At 39.0% G+C, this 16,176-nt stretch overlaps 1 protein-coding gene across 4 annotated transcripts in view; it reads left to right on the forward strand.

Moving 5' to 3' along the window:
- TNS3 (tensin 3) overlaps positions 1-16,176 on the forward strand; it is a 201,629-nt gene that overhangs the window by 137,592 nt on the left and 47,861 nt on the right. For all 4 annotated transcript variants that reach the window (XM_071553419.1, XM_071553418.1, XM_071553421.1 and 1 more), the window contains one exon: positions 8,589-9,848. In XM_071553419.1, coding sequence (XP_071409520.1) covers positions 8,589-9,848 — 1,260 coding nt within the window. The remainder of the gene's footprint in view (positions 1-8,588; positions 9,849-16,176) is intronic.

A 16,176-nucleotide genomic window follows, 5' to 3' on the forward strand; every position in this document is an offset into this window, starting at 1 on the left:
CAGCTTAAAAGCAATTCTGCATCATCCCAAAGGGCAGAGCTAGTTCTCTGGTTCTGGGAAAGTACTGCCAGCATAGCTCATGTTGTGTGGTTGTGTTTTTTATCAGAGTCCTGATTTGTTTCATGTGCAGCCATTTACTGATTTGCAAGAATAGCAACATTTGAACCAAAACTTGTGTGCTTTCTGAACTAGTTTTGAACTGATCTTCTAACTTCTGTGTACACAATGAACAGGTACATTTATTTTGAAGATTCAAGAGCCACTTTTATCCTTTGTTCAACTGAGAAGTCATTAAAGTGCTGACAGTCCCTGAAATAGAAAATGAGTGTTGTCCAGGGGCCCAGCTGTCTGGTGGTGATGCACGTGTATATTTGGAACAATGTTCAGAGGAAAAGTTTGTGAGCTGCTGTGGTGAGATACAGCTGTTATTAAAGGAGGAACTAACAGCTTCACTCCCCCTCATTTGAAGTGATTCATTCCAAAGACAGAGCAGGCAAAGCCTGCTGGGATCTGGGAGCTTGAAAGCAGTAGCTGCTACATAAAAGTAAGTGTTATTGCTAAAGGGCTTCCAGAAAGCTTTTCTTGCCTGACAACTGCAGTAACACTCAAATTCTTAAAGATGTGGACAAGTGTCTGACCTGATTGGTCAGTGCAGGAGAACTAGTTTTCCTAGCAGCTGTTTGTTTTAGGAAAAAAGATGCCAATGATCTGGAAACTAAAACTCACTCAGCTTCATTTGGATATTGAAACAGTCTGTGAAAAGAACCACTGTACAGAAATAGTTTGTGGGCTGAATTACCTTTTCAGCCAACACATTTCCATTCCTCCTTGGCTGCCGCAGTTCAGATTTCATTGAACCTGATTGTCCCCTCAGGCTCCTCCCTCGTGTTTACATTTTCATTTGCTTTTTCTGGCTGATACAAGTCTCATGCTTCTTCAGCAAGACCATTTACCTCCAGGAGCAGAAACAGCAGCTGCAGCTCAAACAGCAGGAGCAGAGACATGTCTGGCCTTTTTAAGCTGGGGAGTTTACCCTACCTTTGGCTTTCCTCTGTACATAATTTTGCTTAGAGAATATTGATTTAAATGAGCCAGATTGACTGTTGCAGAAAGTTCCTGATCGTGCCTAATAAAAAGGTAAGAAGTTTTGTTGTGGTTCAAGAGCTGGAAATACAAACCCCAGGTATTTCTGTATGGATTTTATAGGAATTATACAGGAAGAGCTTGCAAGGAATGAAGGCCTGTCTTTGTTAGGGAGGGAGAAAGGAAAAGACAAGCACACATAGAAAGATTTAACTTTAAAGGAATGCAGCTGTGGACTTGTCCAGGTTTGCCTGAAGGTAAAAATATTTATTTATGAGGTTGAAAAAAGTAATTCAGATCTTCTGTAATGTTTCCTGCTGCAACATGAACAAGGGTACAGTTTGCAAAGGTTTGTGTGTTTGCAACCATCTTATTTTTGTTCAGGTGGGCTGGATTGAACAGCTCTTGCTGAATTTGTGGTTTACAAGTTTACCTAACTGGCTTTCATTTGTATGTGTTTTCCCAAGTGGTGAATGGACAGGGAGTAGCTGTGGGGCCAAGTCAAAATGCTCAAAGATTGAAAGCTTTTGAATTAAAAAATTTGCATATTTTGGATTTCAAGGAGGGAAGGGCCAGGAAAACAGAGGCTTGGAATGATGCCACTGAACTTGGAATGTGTTAGTATTTCAGGTCCTAATTTTTAAATAATTTGCTCTTTGTGTATTAGGTAGAGGAGTGAATATACACACATTGCTCTGAGGTTTTCATTTATTCCCTGATATTGGGGTGTGTGTGTGTGTAATTCAGACTCGGTGTGGGAATGTAGTTGGGCTTGAGCATGGCCAGTTCAGAGAGCTCGAACAGCTCCCAGGAAAAGCAGTCAGGTTGAAAGAAAGTGGTCCCCTTCGGTTTGGTTAATTAAATTCCAACATTACTTAGGTCTCCTCTGTTGTGGTCTTTTCTTGTTTTTTTGACAGCTGTGTTACTCCTGCATTTTACGGAGTGTTGCTTCCTTGGAAAAAAATGAGAGCAGGGAGTGAGTTGTGCATGGAGATAAGGTCTTGAATGTGTAAGTCCTCTGTAGTACCATTGCTTAGCAAGGTGCACAGAGTAAAGTGTTGCACTGCTATTATGTATCTCATTTTCTTTGGTCAGAAATGTTCTCTGTGCATATGCACAGCTTCATTTTGCAATCAAGTTGGTTATAACTTTTTTTTGGAAAAATATGGATGAAGACCAGGGTAAAGTGAAGTTCAAAAGTCCTAGTGCACAGGTATTCTAAAATTATGCTTATGAAAATGGTAGAATATGAAAACAAGAATATGAAAACAATATGAGGTACAACTTCAAAACCTTGTATTTTGTAGGTTTATAGTGTTTGAATCGTTCCTTTGTTCTAGTTTTATGAAGAAATGAATGATACATATATAGTTTTTATATATATGGTTTATATGTATATATACAGTTTTTAATTTCATAGTTTATACTTTAATAAGACTGAATGCAAGGTGCTGCACCTGGATAGGACATCCCCTGATATCAGTACAGGCTGGGTGGATTAACAAGTGGAGAGCCGCTCTGCCAAGAAGGAATAGTGAGTGCTGTTGGATGAGAGGCTGCACATGAGCTGGCAGTGTGTGCTCGCAGCACAGAAAGCCAGTGTATCCTGGGCTGCATCCAAAGCAGTGTGGCCAGCAGGGTGAGGGAGGTGAGTCTGCCCCTCTTCTCCACCCTGGCGAGACCCTACCTGGAGTGCTGCATCCAGCTCTGGGGTCACCAGCACAGGAGGGACATCACCCTGTTGTAGTGAGTCCAGAGGAGGGTTTACCAGGATGATTAGAGGGATGGAGCACCTTTCCTGTGAGGAAAGGCTGGGAGAATTGGGTTTGTTCAGCCTGGAGAAGAAAAGGCTTTGGAGGTGACCTTATTGCAGCCTTCAAGTACCTGAAGGGAGCCTATTAGGAGTCTGGAGAGGGACTTTTTACAAGGGCATGTAGTGACAGGACAGGGGGAATGACTTTAAACTGAAAGAGGAGAGATTTAGATGCGATATAAAGAATAAATTCTTTACTGTGAGAGTGGAGAGACAGTGGAACAGGCTGCCTAGAGAAGCTGTAGATGCCACATCCATGGGAGTGTGTTCAAGGCCACAGTTGGATGGGGATCTGAGCAATGTGGTCTAGTGGAAGGTGTCCCTGCCCATGGCACAGGGGTTGGAATAGATGATCTTTAAGGTCCATTCCAAACCAAACATTCTATGATACAGTCTACGATGATAATTAAAATTAAAACCCCCAGGTTAATCTAAGAATTTTTCCTACAACTGTGCAAATTTGAAAATTATTTAAATTTTTTATGTGCCATATCTATTGTATTTTGATGATTAGGAGCTGCAAGTTTAAATATCTGGAATCGTCAGAACAGCAGGATTTTTTTCAGCTTCAAGTCTCATTTTTTCTCATCTGTTTATAATGCAGAGTGATAATTTTTGGTTGCTAAAAAGGCAGCTGTCTACTAGAGCAAAATATCTAGCAAGTAATTTGTTTTGATCCACAATCACAGGTGTTTCCTTGTCAGGTCTAACAATATTGCATTGATATTTAAATTCAGAGCCAAAAATCAGCAGGTCCCAAACTTTTCTGTTTCTGGCTTCACTTGTAGACCCATAACATAACATAACATGACTCCTTGAGTTCTAGCATAAATATCAAAAGTAATGTCTGTGAGGCTTACCATCCTACTTGTGATCAGTGAGATGTCTGTTCGGGGAGCTACTGCTTTAAGAAATTGCCTTAGGGATTTCTGAAACTTGGCAGTGGACCAGACTTTCAGATATGGATACTTAAGACATCCAGTTCCCACACTTTACTGATTGCATTTTTCTTATGCAGCTTAAATTTCTTTTTTATATCTCTGAATTCTCACTTTAAATGGGTCATGCAGGACTGGAGGTCCTGGTAAGTTGGTTGTGTATTTAGTCATGTTGAGTTCTTGGTTCTCCTCTCATGTATACACATTTCCTTCCACTTTAAATAATCTAAATAAATGTATCAGATAGCAATGCAGGGTGCATAAAATATAAGCTGTTGGGTTCTTTCATTGTGAAGTTGTTCTTAATAAGTGGTTGTTGTCTTGGTTATGGACAGTGTTAGGCTGGCACTGAGTAAGACAGTACTCATGTCCACAGATGTTCAGGCTTTTTAATCCGACATTCCACATACTCGCAATCTTGAGGTAACAGGGTGAGACACTGAATGCCACAAATCCTAATTGCCAGTTTTATGGTGCCAAAATATTTCACAGAGATGTTAGTGTGCAGTCATAATCCCTTCTGCCACAGTGTTCAGTTCTGACAGGTTTGTGCGATTCATTTGCATATATAGTAATTGGGAAGCCCAGACAGCTCATAGTTGTCAGTTACTTATATAAAGGGCTCTAGTCATCTTAGAATAATTTCTAATTTCAGAGATTTTGTTTTTAACAATGACCATATTCTGCCAAAAACATGGTTACTGCTGAAACTTCAGACCAGTTGTTTCCATATGCAGACTCATGAACACATATAGACTCATGTGTGTAAGCTTTTCCCTCCTGGCCAAGAAGCCTTTCAGTCTTTTAAGTTTGCTTTCTCTGTTCTAACCAATTTTTTTGGAGGACCATCTTGATCCAAACCCTTTGAGAAGTCCCAGAAAGACTCTTGTTCCCACCAGTATCTCTTCATCAATCAGGCTTCTAATGGGTCCAAATGTTCTTCAACGTAGTAGAGATCTATGCTTTTAAGTAGTTTTGAAAACCTGTTTGCAAAAAAGACATTTTCATTCATCTACATGACAGATTAGGGGAGGGAGAAATTCCTCTAGCAGAATTTTTCTTCCTTTCATCTGATTTACTTGACCAAAGCATTCCCACTCCCTTACTTGATGCTTAATAGTTAATGCTAACCATTCAGACAAGTAGGAAACCTTTTACAATCTCGTTGTAGTGTTCACTACAAACTATAACTCAGATTAAAACTGGGATTTGAGTAGTCATTAGTTAACTGTCTCAGCAATGGGATCATTTGAGAGTTCAAACCCAGCTATTTGTCAGAAAAAGATACTTTTAAACTTACTTAAAAGATAGTTCAGAATACTGAAGTAGTTTAAGGCTAAGCTTTATACTAATACATTATATACTTTATACTAATGCAAGATGAAGAAGAACAGTCTCTTAAAAAAAGTAAAATATTTAGAATTTGGAAAAAAATCCCAGCAAAATCCTGAATTTTGTAAAGTTGTTGTATCCAATTCTAAATCTGATGAACAGAAGCACCTGAATGCTTTAGTTTGCATACTTAATAGGTAAACAGCAAACAATGATCATAAGCAACTAAACCCCTATCCTCTGAAAGCTGTGTTCATATTTATACCCAATGGGTCCAATTCTTAACACCATTAAAATAAATTGAGAGACTATTTTTGTACATTTGCCAGTTTGTGTGTAGTATTACTGTACAGATTGAGGGGAATAAAACACCAGCTTTCTAAAAAAAGCTTTCTTTGTTTCAAATGGAAACATTAAGAGAGGGGATGAATAATTCTTGATATTTTTAATCCAGTTATGTGAATGTAGGTTTGTTGTTTGTATTTCATTTTCTGTTTGTGGTTTTTGCCTTTTTTATTTTCCTGAATGAATTTTTAAGTAACTTGAACTTACGTCTCTTCTGCAGAATGGAAGCTGTAGAGTTCACAGCTGGAAGACCCCCAAATAGTTTGTGGTTGCTTGGCATTCCAGGCAACATGCAGAATAAATTGGATAATTTTATATTAGTGGAAGTACTGGATAGGGTTTTCTGTTACTCTTACAGAGCACACATGTGCAAGACCCTCAGGTCCGTAGTCTGGCAGTCTGTCCATCTCCTTGTGTGTACTGCAGTCACTGTGATTGGAAGGCAGTGTGTGATGGCACAGGGGAACCTAACAGAGGGAATTACACGAAGGTTTCCCATTGCTTCCATGGCAGTACTTAAGAATTTGACAGGTTTTTTGTCCTTAACGTTTCTTCGAGGAGAACCAAATACATGTTTGATCTGGGGTGAGGTGTTTATGGCTGACCTGCATGTGCAGGGTTTGAAGGGTTTGCCTTTGAAGGGTTTACAGCACTGTGCCTAGTTTGGGGTAACAGAAGAGTCAGACAGATTTTGTAATAATTCAAGTATACTAGTTCTGTATTTACTTAGCGGCGTTCCAGTTCAGATCTGTAACCTCTTCAAGTCTGTGTTGTGTAAGGATATTTAACTGCTCCAAATGCAGCAGGTTTTTTATTGATTCCTTCTTAGTTTTTAAACTCAAAGCTAAGCACACAGAAAAACATCACCTAATAGTTACTCTTAGTTCTGGTTGTGTTTTTTTTATATATTTTTTTTTAAGTTTTGCATTTTATTGTGGTAACTCTTAAATGCTTCCACATGAAGCACCAAGTGTGATTCATTGTTCTAGAAGTAGAATCATAGAATCGATTGGGTTGGAAAAGACCTCCAAGATCATCGAGTCCAACCCTTAAGTAGTGAGATCTTATGAGAAATCACAGCATGAAAAAGCCTGAGACACTGTCAATTGTTTGTATTTTTTGATACATATTTTTCATAAATGCTGCTTTTAAATATCTGCTCATGCAGAGCAGCAGCTCTTTTCTCCATGGGATTTACATGTCATAAACTTGATCCACTGAGAAATTTTATAGCAAGAGGAGTAGCTTTCCTTTTTGCTCAGTCTGATAACTTGTGAAAAGGAGTATTTTGTTCTTTTGCATGTGCTATTTTTAGAATCAACATCAGACAAGTTCCTAGCCCTTAAGAAGTAAAAAGTTGTCCTTTAGTTTTAATCTAAAATCTACTAAAGCTGTTATTCAGTGTATGAGTATTTTAGCTGATGGAATCTGGTCAGTGTGTCCCACAATGAAAACTGTTTCCAACCAGACCACTTTCTTGCCATTATAAACCAATGAATTCATTGCCATTTTGAATACAATTTCTGAATAATGCTTTTTCTAAATGGGTGTTGCCTAGAAAAGTTTCCTTGTTTGGAAGCTTTGTGATCATGGTGCCATCTTAAGTATATTTTGTAAATGTGTGGTAGAGTTCATGTTGAAATGCATTGGACTCTCCATGGCTCTCTTGATTCTGGAACTACCACAGATGTAGACTAAGGGGATGATTACCTTTGAGAAAGGCCTGTTCCTAAATCATAATGGTTTAATTTTTTTACTCTCAAAGTATGGGTAAGAAAAGTTATTCCGAAACTTTTGCTTAATATAAATGTTTTGGTAAATGAGCATGAAATCCTTTGAAAGTAGAACTACTCTACTTTCTTGGCTTGGTGGACATTAGAAAAATGTATTCCTAAAGCTTTTCACACAAACCATAATTCTGCTCATTTTCAGCACTGGGTAAAAGCCCACTAGCCATACTCTAACCTCGTGTTGGTCTAACCTGTGTGATGTGTTAGATGTGAGTTAGATGGATGGGAGTTAGACAAATAAATCCAATAAAGGATCATAAGAATGTGCCTCTCATGGCTTTGTTTCTTCATCTTGGTCTGTAAGGTCAAGGAAAGCTTTAAAAAGCCCTGACAGACAGAGGTATTTTGTATTTGTTATTGTTGGGTATATATTTTATGTGATTTCTATTTGCAGTAAAGCATAATATCTAAAATATTACATGTGTGATGAAACATATAGGAGATAATTCTGAGGCTGAGATTTGAATCTTTAACTGTTGATTCTCTTGACTTTCTGCTATATGTTTTACATTCTTTTTTTTTGCTTATTGAACAGAAATAAATGAAGATGGGCTGATGGCTGCAGCATGAAAAACAATAAATCAGAATAAAAATACAGGATGCATATCTTGAGATAGCAAGAAGCAGCAGGGTTCACAGATGGCAGTAACAATGCTGGGATCAAAAGCAGTATGGTTACTTCAGTGGAGCCCTCCACTTGAGTTCATTAGTCCTTGAAACAAAACCCTGAAATGCATACTTGATCCTCCACACTTTTATTTGTGCATGCCTTTGTGAAGAGGCCTTATGTACATTCCAAGGACTGCAGCTCTGATGAAAAGCTTGTTTTTCCCTTGCATCACTCAGAAAGGGAGAAAATGATTCTTCATAGTGTAGTTAGACTGTCAAGTAGAAATGGATGAACTAGTAGAATATATATATTGAAGGCAGGTATTGCTGGTAGGTTCCTATTCTTGCTCTGAATTGAATGCATCGTAGCTACTTCTCTAGCACTGTAACAGTGTGATTTTTCATGCTAATATAAAGAATTTGTGAAGCCATAAATATGCATTCAAAACAACATAAAAAGAGTGAATCGTATTTGATCTTGAGCTATAAATGGCATGTTGTGTTTTCTTCTAGAAAACTGTTAGAAGTTGTAAAATGAAAGAAGATAATGCTATTGATGGTTGCTGTAGTTGTAGAGTAAACAATACCATTAGAGTTAGCAATACTTCTGTCATGTGCTATGACACCAGTCAAAACCCTTACATAACGCCTTGTCCTTATCTCTCCCTCTCTCCACAGTGCTGCATACTCAAGGTCCCATTGATGGCAGCCTGTATGCAAAAGTGAGAAAGAAGAGCTCTTCAGACACCAACATTCCCGGTGTTGGTCAGAGTGTCCCTGTGACCGGCAGTCCTGATCACAGTGATCATACCCTGTCTGTGGGTAGCGATTCAGGACACTCCACAGCTTCCATCAGGACAGACAAGACTGAGGAACACCGTGTGCCAGGAGTCAAACGGGGGCTGAGCCCACAAGAGAAGGCAGAGCTGGACCAGCTACTTAGTGGCTTTGGTCTGGAGGATTCTGTCACCACCACCAAGGATATGACTGATGCTCAAAGCAAGTACAGTGGGACTCACCACATAGTGCCAGCTCAAGTTCACATGAATGGACTCACCAAAGTGAAGGACAGGGAGACTGATATTCTGGATGACGAAATGCCTAATCATGACCTTCACAGTGTGGACAGCATTGGGACCTTGTCTTCCTCAGAAGGGCAGCACTCCACCCACCTAGGGAACTTCAACTGCCACAAGAGCAGTCAGAACTCACTGCTTTCAGATGGCTTTGGAAGTAATGCTGGGGAAGAGCATCACAATGCTTTTGCTGCAGACCTGGGCATTGGTGTGGATCACCTCTATGAGAGATCATTTGGAAGCGTTGAGCCAAAGTCAGCTCAGCAGCTGCAACGGAACCCTTCCGTGTCACCCTGTCCTCAAGCCTATGGCCCCAGTAACTACTCTACTCAGACCTGGGTGCGCCAGCAGCAGATGGTCACTGCTCACCAATATGGTTTTGCTCCAGAGAATGAAATTAGGGTTGGCATTCATAACACTGTGGAGAATCTGGGCAGTGTCCAGAGCCAATCTCGAATCCCAGACACCCCAACACGTAGCTCCAGCAGCAGAGATGCTGTGCAGAGAGGGCTAGGAAGCACAGTGGGTGCTGCAGAAGCTGAAGAACATGCAAGTGCTGACAGTTTTAAGTCAAGGCCAGTGCCTCAGAGGAACACACATGGCCTGAATTTAGGACAAAATGCTGGGGACTTGCCAGCTTCTCCAACTTTGGATATTGATCAGTCCATTGAACAACTGAACAGGCTGATCCTGGAGTTAGACCCTACATTTGAACCTATCCCAACCCGCATTAACACTGTCACCAGTGACAGAAATCAAGTAAATGGCTTTGCCAGCCTTGATGTAAATGTGGAAGGGCTTGAGAATAGTCCTGTAGTCCATGACAAATTAGAGGTCACAAACAGGAATCACTCCCGGCATGGTAAGCTGTAATACTTTCTGAGCATAATGCTTTTTCTAGCACCTGTGTGTTCATGATATGGTACAGCAGGACCCTCAAGTCATGACTTAAAATTTTGAGAGTGATTATCAAGGGATTATTTCTAATACCCTCTTTACATAACCATCCAAGATATTATGGAATCAAATTGATGTGAAATAAATGAGTTTTGTGGGTTACTTGGTTTTTAGCTTGAAAAAAGTACTGTTCAGCAAGTTCTTACCTGTTAGATCATCAGTTGGGTATTTTTGCTGCTATGAGCTTAAGTTATAATGGGGCAGAATTTGTACTTTGAAGCATTTTTTGAAGGCATCTGTAGTGCATGTTTTTCATTATTATGGGTTTTTTATTATTTCCATTTAAAGTAGTAGAAAAACGTTCCAACAACTTTATCTTCAAGTTTAGTGTAAATGCTGCTGACATTAAATTTTTTATGCAAAATTTTTAGAAATAATGTAATATTTGCCAGTGAAGTATTTTAAAATATGCTCTTTCTGAAACTTTTTTCTGTTTAAAAATTCACAAGTCCACAGTGCTTGCTTGTTATCTCTGGCTTTGAAATGATTGCAGAAATCAACTGGTGGAATTAAATATGCAAAAGTTGCTGACCATATTGCCTAAGTAATGCTACTAGGACTAGCAGATTTGCAAAAGGATGAGTGGTCTGCCTCTGTCTGAGTTTACTGAAACTTGGTACTAATGGTGTAGCCAAAATGTATGACAAGCTCTTGCTGGTCTTACAGCCATGTTTGAAAATTCTGTATGGTCCAATTCCTCTGGCAGGACATATTTCCTTATCTGCCTTCCTCCCCTTCCATCTTGCTCTTCTCCCTCTTCCTGTCTCCAGTCATGGTGCAATGAAAGAATAGGTTGTGTCTCCAGGATTTGATTCAGTAGTAGCCAGTGTGACAGAATATGTGCCTATGGCCTCACTGGACTCAAATGAGTTGCTTCAGCTCAAGCCCAGTAGGATGTGCTGAACCATTCAATGATGAATGAGCCTGACCAGTGTGTGGTTCCTGTTAATGTGCACGCCTTAACATGATTAAGGATGGGATACTTGTAGAGAAGATTAAATCACAATTTTGTGTTTAGGAAGGTAACTGAGGACTAAAGAAGTCCAGAAATCCATGGTGAATATATGTGAGGTACTTCACTGCTTATTTTTAATACATGATTTGCATTTTGTGGCATTAATTAGTTTGTAATTCTCTTGAGTCTTTCTGAGTTATTGGCTGGTGGACAAATTGAGATTTTTCCAGCAGAGCACTCTTATATACAGTGAATCTAGTGAAAGAGATACGAAGGTCACTTAGATTAGGCCACCTTTTACAGTTCTGTGTTTAAATACATGAAGCTAAAAGGAGATATTTGAATTTTTCTCACAGATTCTGGTCATCTGCCAGAGGAAATAGGAGTCACTGTAATTTCCTTTCCATTTTTAAAGTCAGGTAAATAAAGACCAGTGTCCTTGGGGCATGTTCTGGAAGAGGATTTGTTTTAAGGAATTAAATTATGGAATTTCCATATTTAATGCAATCAATTATAAATATAAAGACAGCATTTAGAGTCCTGGGTAATTTGAGGGAAGATAACAGGGCATAGTATGAAAGAGGAAAGACTTTAGTAGTCAGGAAGTAACATAAGAGCAGCCCTTAATTAAACAAGATTTAAAAAAATAAATTCACTTGTGTAGCTTTACCACAATAATAATATTTTTTTAAGTTTGTCTTTATGTCAAGTGCCAAAAGGTTCTATTTCTGATTTCTGCAAGTAGCATTCAGTTTAGACTAGCAAGAGTTTGATTTTAAACCTGCTTATGGTTCCAAAGGTAAAAACAACACATATATGTGGGGTGCTGTCATCTTTGCCCGAGACAAGGAGGTCCCAAGCACATATGGATCTTCCAAATGCCATAGGATATATTTATTTACATATCTGCACTTGCCCCATTGATATACACAGAATCTTTTGTGTATGGTGTGCACAAAGCAGCAAGGGGAAAATGCAATTTCACTGAAGGAATGTTAAGAACTGGGAACACTGGGGCATTTTTCCCTTGATACACCATTGATCTGAATCACTGGATTGAGAACTGGCTGCATATCAGGTCTCAGAGGGTTGTGGTCATTGACATGGTCTAGTTGGATGCCGGAAGGCCAGGGGTCAGTACTGAGTCTAGTCTTGTTTAATTTGTGGATGACTTGGATGAAGGCCTGGAGTGCCTCCTCAGCAAGTTTGCTGATGGCATAAAGCTGGGAAGAGTGGCCATAATCCTGAATGTGTTGGATGTGATTTATCTTACCTTGGAGTAGCCTCATGGAATTTACAGAGTAAAGATAAGAAGAAGAATATCCAAAGCACTTAATTACCTGTTGAAACTACTGTGGCACAGGAGCTGTAACTGATAGCACAAAGAAATGCTGACTGCCACGGGGCTGAGGAAATAGCCACAAATAAAGGACAGCCAAAACAGCACTTGCTCACAGTGGCTGATGTCACACAGTCAGGTTTTAGGGGGAACTCTATACCCTGTGACTTAAACTCCATGACCTAAGGAGTGTATCAAGAGAATTAATTGGCCGTGATGGGGGGAGTTGGCAAACTGAGAGGGAATGATCTGAGTGAGGTTGAATGGATGATTGAGATACTCTAGATGAGTGGGAGCGAGCAGTGCTGGAGGTGGATGGGATCAGTGGGATGCATGGTGTGAGTGTGCCTCACTTGAGGGTTGAATTCCGAGAGGATGGTGGAGTTACTTGGTTTTCTGCATGAACTTACAGAAAAATGTGTGCCTTAGAAGGCATGTGCATGTTTCCACCGCCCTGCAAAGCTGGAAGAGTAAGCTTAAGAATGACATATGTGTGTGTGTCATCTGGGATTTACATTATGGTGCATTCTTGCCTCTGCTCATGTGATTGTGCACTGATTGACAGATAGGCAGCTACCTCTCTTTCCATGCTTCTTCCTAGATGTTTTTATGCATGTATTCCCTTAGCATAGGTCAACATGGCACAAACTGCTGACTGCAGAGTTCTGGGTTCTGTCTGAAATGATGTCTTGGGTTAAATGCTCAGTGTTTTTGAAAATAGGAAGAAGCAGGCAGTGATTGTTGAATTTCTTTTTCCTAGGAGGTATCTTTATGAACCATGTAGAACAGTGAGTGATGACTGCTTTTCTCCTTCATTGTTGTGTGTGTCACTTATCAGAGGCGAATCACTGCACTGTATATTAAGATTTGTCCAGTTTTTGCCTTTTATGTGAGCTGACTCACGTAGAGGTGAGTTTCTGGTAGTAAATGGAGTTCTGTTTACTAATAATACAGTGCTGCAATAGTGCTTAATTTTAAATGACAGGAAGTTTGTAGCATGAAGAAATTTTGATGTGTATATAAGCTTTTCTCTGCAACTTTATGTTGCCCCTTTCCTTCACTCTCTGTATATTTTTCATGCCTAGTGACGCGTGACTTCAGTCTACTGTTAAAGATATTTGTAAGACTTATTTTCTCAAACCAGCCATCTTTTAGTGCAAGGCTTATGCTTATTTGGTAGAGAAGGAAAGCTAAATCAATGTTCTCCTTCCACCTAGAAAACTGTAAAAGCAAGAATCTGTTAATAATGTAGAAAACAGACAGTTTTTTATTCATTTTCATTAAAACCTACTATTACTGTCACCCGTGTCTCATCTGTGCCTCCCACCTTGTCACTGTTAGAATGTTGCAATTTGCATCTTTAGAAAAATATTAAATGCAGTGGAGGAGTTATGTAATCAGGCTTAGACAGAACATAGGAGAGCACAATCATTCAGCATTTGGGGCAGCCTGTTTCAATTGCTGAGACCAAGAAATGCATTTCTGCCTAAATTGGCCAGCATGAGCCTGGGAGGAACTGTATTTTCTATAAGTTTGAAATTATATTGTTGCTCTTAGTTAATTCTAATTCCTCTTCATGCATGAGTTACTGTGTTTGAAATTACTATGTTAAAACATGCCTAGGTCACCTAATGTTGTAGGGACAACAGAGATAGACAATTCATGCAGCCTTACATTGTGTAGATAGCTTATCAGTTCAGTAAAGAACTGTGCATTAAACAAAGCCTCCCTCCCTCAAAAAAGTAATGCAAAATGAATAAAAACAAGGTAACTATACATCTGATTACAGATGTCTGGAATATCTTCAGAGATCTTTCCTCTATTAAAAGTAAATATTTGGAGATAGTCCAAAATACAGTATCATAAATCATATTACAGTGTATCTGCAGACAATAGAAAGGGGAAGAAATCCTTTTTGCATACTTTATTAATAATTTTTTTAAAGCATTGAACTGTTCCAGATGTTCCCATTCACTGTACTGTTCTGTGGGAAAGCAGACTCGGTCTATCTGAAATAATTTGTGAAGTGAGAGAAGAACAAAGCTTGTCCAAATCCTCACCTGCCTTATTTGTATGCACAGTACACTACAAAACCTGTTGTAGTTTCCATAGCACAGGAAAATTTTGGTGCCTGACTTGGGAGTTAATTTTACAGTCAATTTAAGCTAAGTTTTTAGCTAAGTTAAAGGTAAAAATTAATTTTTAAGGTTAAAAATGGGCTTTTAACTAAGTTCAGCTTTTAAACTAAAATAAATAGTTAATTTTTAAGCTACAGTTAAAAATTGAATTTTAGTTACATTTAGCAGCACAGTAATTTTTATGAATTTATGTCGTGTAGTTACACCACAAATTTTTATCAATCCTGTAGTTTTCAATGTAGGCTTGAGTGTAGCATCATTATGAACTCTCTCTAATGGTTTGGAAATACCGTTTTGAATTTTGCAACAGGTTGCTGCCCATTTTGGCATAGTGTAAAAGGACTAAGAAACTGAAGTGACCAGACCTGCAAAGCTGCTCTCTGTCCTGCATGGACACGTTTGATGGTCTGCTTGGATTTAGGGTAGAGTTGAGACCTTTTCATTTGCTTGTTAGACTAATGGGTTATAAGAAGTTTACACTCCTAGTCTACCAGCTGCTCTGCATAGGGGTAAAAAAGAATAGTTTGCTTGTGAATCATTGCTAAATATGGGGTATTTTTTCAAGAATAAAGGGATTTTTTCCAACTGCAACAGCACTTGGTACAACATTTTAGAAAGATTAAAGTACTGAAGATATCACAGACCCAGCTTAGTTGACTTTTGTTCTAATTAATCCCTTTGAAACAGTGTTCCTGTAGATCTGTGAATCCGAAAATTTGAGCATATCATGATACTCTTTTAGTACTTGCATCAGAGATCCACTAAGGTCATGGGTTCAATCCCTGTTCAGGCCATTCACTTAAGACTTGGAGTTGATGATCCTTGTGGGTCCCTTTCAACTCAGAATATTCTGTGATTCTGTGATTTTATTGCAATTGGGTATATATTTGCTTATCATTTTTTTTCCACCACAGCAGTGTTGAGCTCGAGTTTTGTCTTGCTGTCCTTGAAGATGGTATTTTTCCTTTAAATGTATAATAGTGATTGTAAAGCTGATTCTAAATTTTTAGAATAGATTTGCTATGGTTTAAGCATAAAGTCATCTTGAAAGCTCAGTTGTTACAAGCCTTCTTCAAAAATCTTAAGCTTTGTAGCAGTGCCAGAGAAGGAAATCACTTTTAATTTTGGTAACATTTTCTTAGTATGTAGGATAGTCCCTGAATGCTCCTCTGTTAGAAGTTATCTTATGGACTTCTTTTTCCCTTGATAAATTCTTAAGCCTCATGTTGGATTGAATCCCCTTGTTTCACAGTAATTGATAGCTCTTTTTAAACTGCTGTATAGGCCTCTGGAATTCCTGCAATGCTAACATAATCCTCCCCAGAGTGTTATTGCAGCCTCCGAGACTGTTGCTGAGGTCTGTGAAAGCAGCATTGGAAATACAGCCTTATGGGAGTTTTCACTGTACCTTTCTCAAGAGAACACTGCACTTCATTGATCTGTGGGTTGAAGTAGAGCCTCTCATGTCATGCTAACTTTTCACACAGTTGGAGCTGTGGTGAGAGGCTCACTTGCTGTGCAAGTGCTTTGGCTGTTCCTCCCAGTGCCCCTCTGTGACTTGCTTTTACACAGCAATGATTTTTAACTTGACTGTCTGCACAGTCTGTTGTGTTAAGTTGTATTAATTGGTTGATTAATTAAATATACAGCATGTAATTTTCTGAAACCACCAGAAGTTTGGCAGATTTTCCTGAATGTATAGATGCTACCTTTTGTCTCTTGTGAAAGGGATAGTGTTGAAATAAATTGCATATTCCAACAATCCTTCTGGGGAATAAATGAAGTTAAGTAAGTCAGAAGC

Source organism: Pithys albifrons, chromosome 4, assembly GCF_047495875.1.
Source record: "Pithys albifrons albifrons isolate INPA30051 chromosome 4, PitAlb_v1, whole genome shotgun sequence".
Lineage (NCBI taxonomy): Eukaryota > Metazoa > Chordata > Aves > Passeriformes > Thamnophilidae > Pithys > Pithys albifrons.